The sequence below is a fragment of the Phalaenopsis equestris genome, unplaced genomic scaffold (genome assembly GCF_001263595.1).
Source record: "Phalaenopsis equestris unplaced genomic scaffold, ASM126359v1 Scaffold000919, whole genome shotgun sequence".
Classification (NCBI taxonomy): domain Eukaryota; kingdom Viridiplantae; phylum Streptophyta; class Magnoliopsida; order Asparagales; family Orchidaceae; genus Phalaenopsis; species Phalaenopsis equestris.
The window spans coordinates 35,327-44,135 of NW_018165358.1; the positions used below are offsets into that span (position 1 = coordinate 35,327).

Below are 8,809 nucleotides of genomic sequence, written 5' to 3' on the forward strand. Positions count from 1 at the left end.
GTCAAGACCAACATTAAAGATGGACATATACCACATCCCATTTATGAGCTGTGCATATCACTATTTTTTTCAACAAGATACAGTGGATATACCATATTTTTGCAATAAAAACTCAAATTGATATAAACTTGAATTTTCAGTGCAACAGCCTGAAAGGGTCGTCAGATCATGCTTTATTTCAATCTTAATTTAAATATTATACCTTTACAAAATAAACATCTTAATATTATCTGCATCATCCTATAAATTTATATTTTTATATTTACTAAAATGAATTTTTTATTACCACATAAAAAATATGACATTTTTAACTTTTCCATGATGAAATACACTTTTTTTATGCATAGATAGTGATGAAAATGTGTTTATTTGCATTTAAGAGTTAGATTTGTAAATACATAAGAAATGGGTAATATGTATTTGTATTTGCTTTAAAAGTAAAATTGTATATGAAAAATTAATGTCAATAAACAAGAAATAAATCCAACAAACAAACATGTCCTAATATAACATTAGGCAACGCAATCTAGAAAAAAATAAAGGGAAATTTACATAACTCCCACCGAATTCCTATGAATTGACATATCAACCACCCAAACTTAATACTGAAAACATAGAAATCGAGTGGTAAAATTGAAGTTTGGGTAGTTGATATGTGTTGTTAATACATAAAGAATTGTGTGGTATGCATGCAAATACACTAAAAGTATGTGAAACATACCTTTTTCATGCGCAGAGGTAAGGTAGTCCAGGCATTCAAAATTTAAAGTTTTGATAGATATGTAAATACATAGGAAATGAGCTGTATGCATGTATAAAAACAAATCATATCAATTTGCATTTTCCAGATTTCAATAAAAAATATAGAATTCAGATTAAGAAGCTGTAATTAAGATCCCATTTGGTTGCTTTTATAGCCAACATATAGTTTCAAAACTAATAACTTTTAGGGGGCATTTACATACACAGCACACAACTCCTTCTAAATTTACATATCACACCCCCAAATCTTCATATTTACCCATATACTAGTCAATTCTTTCCTATCACATCAAACTAACACTAATCATCACCGTTCACAAATCAAATCCAACTTTTCATACATAAGTTTAGGTGTATGCATGTAAATATCAAAATTTCTGTGCAAGACCGTAAAAATTTTCCAAAATTTTATTACATTAAACAGATGAGCCTCAAAAAAGTATAAAAAATTGGATGGTAATGGCAGATTTGTAAATAATATCAGTAGAAATCTGTAGAAGGAATTGCACGCCTGGGGAAAATGAGGACTGATTTTAAGCATCAGGGATGATGCAGAGCATACCATGGCCAGGACTTCGCTCCAGAGGATACATGGCTGCGCCTCTCACGTATTGTTGGTGCTTCAAAACAGCATCACGAAACTCAGACAAGTCTGCTGTCTTCTTCCCCCTGTCTCTCTTTTTGATGATGGAGCATGGGCCCCATGGCTCTCCCGCACCAGCTCCTACTCGCCTGCAAAAAATGAGCATCGATAAATGTTATGAGTCCGGGAAAAAAATCAAATTTAAATTCATTTCGTTAATTTTAATAGAAAAATTGGGGCATTTACATACAAATCTTTCATATCACATTTAAAAAAAAAAACCATTTTTTATGCATAGATAAGATGGGTTATATGTAAGAATTTAAGTTTAGGAGTTAGATATGTAAATGCATGGGAACTAAGCAATATGCATGTAAATATTCCATAAAAAAATTGGGGCACTTACATTCATTCCACAGTTTCTAAGTATTACATAACAAACATCTAAAATTTGCTTATTACACTTTCATTCATACAGCCCAAATCTTTCATATCGCATAGAAAATACCATCAGTTTACCTTCTGAAAAGTGAAATAGACCTTTTCAGACATGGATAGGACGGCATATATGTAAAAATTGAATTTTAATTGTTAGATCATGTGAATTAAGTGGTATGTATGCAAATCTTATAAAAAATTTATGATGTAAATCTCAACTTTGTTCACCTGAACATAGGACAGAAAGCGGTGAAGTTCAAGCATGAACAATACAGGGGAAAAAAAAAACAAAAATATTGGTAAACATAAAACACAATCTTGGATTGTGTGAACCAAATGTTGTAAGATAGAACATAAAATTGATCCCACATAGTTCAGGTGAGCAACATGCACTATAGCTGGCGGCCCACTTTGCGATACGAATGAAAAACAAAAGGGGAATAAGGCAGTTAATGACATAAAGTTGTATGTCAGATTACTTCAAAAGTTTCTCTGATGCAATTCTAGCAGCAGCAATTGTGCCTGGACTTGGAAGCCAATCAACCACCCTGTTAAAATCTGCCCTCATTGGAGAGTGGATCCTGACAAGCTTTGAAGTAGAAAAAATTAAGCCTGCATGAACTAAATAATAGCTAAAGATCAACAGGAAACCTTGGAACTTACTCCTAGGCATTCCATTAGCTGGTAGTATGCTCTTCCATACAATGGAGTATGTCCTTGTCTGGACTCTGAAAAATATCTTGTCCTGAAGAAATTGCATAATAATCTCGCTCAACGGAGCTAATACTAACAAAAGCCGCTTCTAAGGAGAAGATAGTACTATTTTATCTTGGGGCATACACATACATGCCACCCAATTTCTATTCTTTTCAGTATCTCATACCGCCTAAATTTTCATATCACATAAAAAACACCACCATTTTAACTTTTAAAATATGAAACACAACATTTCATGTATAGGTAAGGTAAAAATTGAATAGGTGTTAGATATGTAAAACATAGGAATTATGTGGTATGTAAATCTTCATTTATCTTTACCATTCTTTGTAGCCAGGATCCACAGTGAAGCCATACATATCAACAGAATCACATATAGAAAGAGCAAATTCGAGGGCTTTCAGCCCAGTTCCTTTGGCAGCAGAACCAAAAGAGGTGCCCAACATAAGATATACAGGATTATGAATTGGAATTTCCTGTAGAGAGAATTATAAATTAACAAAATTTAAGAGCATATGCAGCTAAGAGCTCCACTAAACCTCACAGTAAAATGAAAAAAGAAAAGGCAGAGAGGTACAAGAGGGAAAAAAAAGAAGGAAGATTTACATATATACCACTTAATTCTTATGTATTTACATATCTAACACCTAAACTTTAATTTTTACACATATGCTACCTTGCCTGTTCATGAAAAGGTGTATTTCACTTTCTAAAAGCTAAAATAGTAGTATGTTTTTATGTGATATGAAAGACTAGGTGGTATAAACGTAAAATGTAAGTCCCCCGCAAAAAAATAAAAAATAAATAAATAACACAATATATGCACCCCAAGCTAACATTGAAGAATCATAACTAGAGTCATGCTGGCACAAAATGTTCCTGATTAAATTCCCCAAAAGGGCATCACTAATCAATCGCTGTTTTCTGCTGGCTATACCTAAAGTTTTCTAATATAAAACTCATTGGTTTTCAGCATATCAAGTAAAGCTCGTTGGATCCGTGACGAGTAAGAAAAAGAACGGTGTGAATTGGTCTCTTGAATTTGACTTTTTTTCAAACTTACAATCCCTCGAAATTCATTCCCGCGACTTTGTAACTAGGAACATATTGGTCCACTTCATTAATGAAACAGATTGTTTAGTAACATGACAAAAATTGGAGCAATCAGGTAAATAATTATGTTTTTAGTTCTTCACAATCTATGGATGACAATCAAAGAAAAAAAAATCATGTCACATCTAATTAACATGACAAGCACGTTAAATCTATCGTGCACAAACATGAATTATATTGCAGCAGAGATTAATCAAACAATTGCACATAAATGTTTCAGAAGAAAGAAAAATTTTACATTAATATCAAATAATAGCTCGCACCTTTATCATTTTGCTCATAATATCATGGATTGTAGTCTTGATAATAAGAACTTCCTTCTTTTGCTCTGTTCGATGTAAAAAACTCAGCACAAATCTAACTTAAAAAGAAAAACTGAAAAAATAAGTGCAACTGGATACCATCTAACTCTACAACTTTATCAAGTGCCTTTGCCGATCCTCTATTGAGCAGCCGAAATGTACTTTTCCTACCAACAAATTTCGTGTAATTCTGCAATTCTGTGAGATAATCGTAAATAGTTGATCAATAATATTTCACAAACATACCAAGAAAGTAGAATAGACCTGGATTGGAGCGCCATTTTCTCGAATAACAGCATCATAACTGTCGATCTCATCTCCAAATTTTGTTTTCAGAAGATCTCCGGAATTACCAACAACTGCACAACGAACGAACTGTCGTGGCAAGAGTGGTGGTTTTACAGGGACTACCAGTGAAAGTTTTTCCATGCACAATGTCTTGTTCTCACAACGGTTGCTGGCACATCAAATAATGCCAAAAAACAATAATAATAATAATAATAGAAATGAGTGAGAGAAGACTAGCAAATAGTAGACAAAACATAAATATAGATTTGAATAGGAATCATTTTATTTCTTGCAAAGATATTTAAATAAATAGAAATTTACATACGTAGCACACAATTCTATTGTATTTACATATCCCACACAAAAACTTTCATATTTACATGTATAACATTTTGATGCTTTAAATCTATGCATAAAAAAATATGAATTTTAATTTTAAAAAATGGTAATAGTGTTATTTCTTATGTGATATTAAAGATTTGAGTGCTATGTGTATAAATATGAAAGTTTAGGTAAAAGAATTTTGTGCTATGTATGTAAATGCTCCTTAAATAAGATAAACTACAGAAGTGAAACATCTTCTGATATGCAAGATATTAAAGTAGTTTATGTATCCCAATAATGCAAATCATCACTCTAATCCATATGAAAATTTACTTACAGAAGTGCCCCTTTATTGATTCTCTGCCAGGCATACTCCTCCCACCCATTTGGTAGAGCGTCAATGTACTCCTTCGTAAGTATGGTAGTGCTGTTGCGGACCTGGTAGGTAAACATAACATTAATAATTAGTCGCCATAAAGCCAAAATACTCGTTCCATTTTAATGTTCTACCATTTTTATAAGACAAATAAACCCACTTGCTCCCACGTAGATACTGCTTCACAGAGATTGAAGTCAAACGATAAACCTTCAAGTTCTCCAGTCTTGGGATCTTTCTGTTTTGTTAAATGTAGAATCAAAGAAAAAATAAGAATACTGAGCTAAATTTAAAGAAAAAAATTTAAGGGTGAAGAACTGCAATTTTGATGATTGGGTGGGTTCAGCACTAAAATCTCCAGAGGATAAGAAAGTCTAGTTAAGCATAACCTATAAGAAAAATAAGTTATTATTGACTAGGTAAAGAGTACAAACTATGGTACGTAAATTCCATAAATGAAACAGCTTAGATTTATGATTAAAATAAAATACATTTAAATGTAGGATCTCTAAACTTCAATATTTCATTTTATGTACATTTTCTTACCTTCAAAGTGAAAATAAAAATAAAACAATATGGCATACAGTGTTCAAATGTGAAAAGAACTATGCTACAATATATCCCTCTGTTGTTATCTTCATCAAAATCAGTAAGTTCTAGCAAAAATGAACGGAGAAAACTTACCCACTTTGAAATTGTGTCGCTCGGGAACTTGATTGAAATTTGACAAACATCGCCACCGCCGACAGCCTGCAAACCTAGTCCATTTGAGTTCTGCACTATCACGACAAAAAATATTTTTTTCTAATTTAAATCAGCATAAAAATAAAGAAATTTATCAAATATAGAAAACTACAAAAATAAATAAATAACAAATAACACAAACTTCTCATAAAGAAAAATGAATTATTTTCTTTCAACCTGTTATGAATAGTTTTAAACAAAATCAATAATCTTCAACATCAAGGTTTGTAGCAGGCACATTTTTGAAGAGGAAAGGAACTACTGATTGTTCTAACTTTTAAGCCCAGACAATTAAATTCATAGTTGATGTTAGATTGAATACTAATTCTAAAACTATGCCAATAAATTATGTAAGGAATTTTATTAAGTTGAAGATAATACTTTCTGAGCAGTGATTAGCAAATTAGTGAAAATATGGCCAACAACAGTTATAAAAGTTATATTCAAGTCTTCATTAATCAAAGGTAAAAAATTCAACAATTAGTAAGCAGATGTTTGGTTGAGAAATAAGCATGATATGCTATATGGCATTTGGAATTGTACTTTGCAATAATTACATGCCATCAGCAAAAGAAGAATTTTTGCATAAAACCCATGGAAGCAAATACAAATAATTATCATTCTAGAATGACAATTAGTGATTTCTTATATTCTTTAGGTCCTATATGTGGTTCAGAAAAGTAATTATTTTTGTTATGGCAATTTCAAATTCCTATTATTTTCATTTTACATCTGTTTGATTGTGTCCATTTATGAAGCACAAACATTCAATAGAGATGCTAACTAACACTAGAAATAACTTCACGCTACAGGACACTTTATCACAAATATGCCACATGCAAATTTCAAAAAATAGTAGTTTGATGCTCTTATCAACATGCTCTGTTAAAAAAAATGGGAAATTTACATGCCTAGCACACAATTCTTATGTATTTACATATCTCAAATCTAAAGTTTTATATTTACATACAAAGCACTTTGATACTTTAACCTTAAGTCGACAGAGCGCACTCACCACACATTTTCTAACGCCGCTGCGCAGCGATATGATGGCGCTCAGCTCCTCATACGAAACTCTCGAGCCTCCATCTGCAGGAGATATGAATACCAAAACCATTACTTTAATAAAGCATGCAAAATCTAGTAAAAACGCCGACAGGTAGAGCAGCGCCGCAGTAATAAGGAGTAAGTTAAAACTCACAAAAGTTGGAGACGCCGGTGATGAAGACAATGATGGATGCGAGGCCAGACGCCAAGACGACCGCCAAGCCCAATTGTAGCATATTCATTTGAAGATTCTGATTGTAGCAAAAATGAGGGCGGGCAGCACAAACCCTTTTTTCCTGCTACGTTGCCATCGACAGATAGATTTAGAGAGACTTGCTGACATGATCGGTTCTTTATTTGAACAGATAATAGCTCTTTTAGGGGCTGTTTGGCAACCGGTTTAAAGCAGGATTTAAGCTAAATCCTGCCAAACGGCCAAAAAAACCTCCCTAAATCCCAAAATCCGGGATTTACTGAATCCCGTAAATTGGGGGATTCAGTAAATCCGGGATGAACGAAGAGGAAGAATGGCGCGAACAGGCTTACCTTTCTCAATGGTTTCTTGTAGGAGCAGACCGGAGCGGACAGATGAGAAAGATGGGAGTTCCACTAGTTTCTGTAAGCCACGATCCCGGCGCTGCCTTCCCAGCTAGCTATGATGGCAAGTGTATCGCAGAGTTTCGATCATGAAGTCGATGATTTCGGGCGAAACCGGGAGGGGGAAGATGCAGGCGTGGGCTTCGGGCATACATAGGAAAAATTAATCCATGCGGATCGGACACCGCACGCAACCCGCGTGCGGGATCCGATCCGGACCGGAAATCAACTCATTTACGCAACTCATTTACGATCCGGGCATAGGGGGAGAGGAAGATTTAGCTGTGGTTTTAATTTATTTTTTTAAAATTAGTTTTATTAATTTAAATGATTAATAATTAGTTATTACTTTATATATTATGCGATTAATAATAGTTAGATAATTTATATGTAATTACTTAATATTTAATTAAAGAATAAAAATATATTTAATTTTTCAATTGTTTAATAAAATTTTAAGTAATTTATAATTTATATAATTAAAAGTTGATTAATATAAAACTATTATTTAATAATTAACTTGTCTGCACAAAATTTATTAATTATTAAATTTATAATAATTATTAGTTAATGTAAATGTCGGTTTACAATTGGCTTTGGATATTCATTTATATTTTTTTATTTAATATTTATTTTTATGTTCTCTTTGATGAATTTTTTTATATTTTTTTAAAATTGTCAAATTGTTTCTCAAGATTTATTATGATTTACTTACCGATACACCAAATTGTATTCACTTCGGGATTTGATAAATTCGAATTTACAAAATTTGTTCGATCGTATTGCAAATAAATCCTACTTGCAACCAAAATGACCTCTGTGAGTCGTAGGATTTAGTAAATGGAACCTCTCTCTCCCGTTCTCACACAACCTAGGGGCCATTTGGTTGGCTATAGATACATAATCAATGAATTAACATGACAATAGCAAAAAAACATTGGAATCTAATTAACAAAAAACATTGGAATCTAATAGCATAAATCCGTTCGTGGAAGATGGATTTATGGGAGAGAGAGACGAGGGTTAGTATCTTTCTCAATGGTTTCGGGTAGGAGCTGAACTGAAGGAGGAGAAACATGAAAGACTCGGAGTTCTTCGTATGCCTTAACGAGGTGAGGAGGAGGGGAGGTGACAAGAATTGTGGGTAGAAGAAATGATTCCTTTTCAGGCGAAAACTGGAGAGGACTGAGGAGTGAGAGAGGTTATGAGACGGGGCAATTAGGGAAGATAGTAAAAATTATTGCATACGGACACCACATGCAGAGATGCATGCGGTGTCCGATACACATCGTAGTACACATCGTAGATCACGGTGATCTACGGTGAGGATGTATTTCAGTGGACCCCATTTTAAATTTTTTTATAATTATTTAAAAAAAAAATTGATTGCATACTCACCGTAGATCACTGTGATCTACGGTGTATATCGGACACCTCATTCATCTTTGCATGCGCTGTCCGGATGTAATGATTTTTCGGGATGATAGATAAGTCTCGAGCTTTTATGGAGGCATTTGT

General features: G+C 33.2%; 1 protein-coding gene across 4 annotated transcripts; it reads right to left on the reverse strand.

Annotated features, from left to right (window-relative positions):
* Nucleotides 1-1,173: 1,173 nt before the first annotated feature.
* LOC110032315 (sialyltransferase-like protein 2) lies at nucleotides 1,174-7,499 on the reverse strand. 4 transcript variants are annotated; one of them, XM_020735899.1, is made up of 13 exons: nucleotides 7,241-7,499; nucleotides 6,849-6,990; nucleotides 6,663-6,736; nucleotides 5,588-5,653; nucleotides 5,064-5,141; nucleotides 4,865-4,965; nucleotides 4,180-4,372; nucleotides 4,015-4,105; nucleotides 3,877-3,941; nucleotides 2,822-2,976; nucleotides 2,447-2,528; nucleotides 2,263-2,372; nucleotides 1,174-1,494 (listed from the first exon to the last, which is right to left on the reverse strand). In XM_020735899.1, exons 2-13 carry the CDS (start codon nucleotides 6,934-6,936, stop codon nucleotides 1,296-1,298), a joined length of 1,302 nt encoding a protein of 433 aa, XP_020591558.1. In that variant the 5' UTR covers nucleotides 6,937-6,990; nucleotides 7,241-7,499; the 3' UTR covers nucleotides 1,174-1,295. The 4 variants fall into 4 exon arrangements, with proteins under 4 accessions (XP_020591558.1, XP_020591556.1, XP_020591557.1 ...); XM_020735897.1 differs by having other exon boundaries at nucleotides 5,588-5,677; XM_020735898.1 differs by having other exon boundaries at nucleotides 5,588-5,677; nucleotides 6,849-6,993.
* Between the last annotated feature and the right edge of the window lie 1,310 nt (nucleotides 7,500-8,809).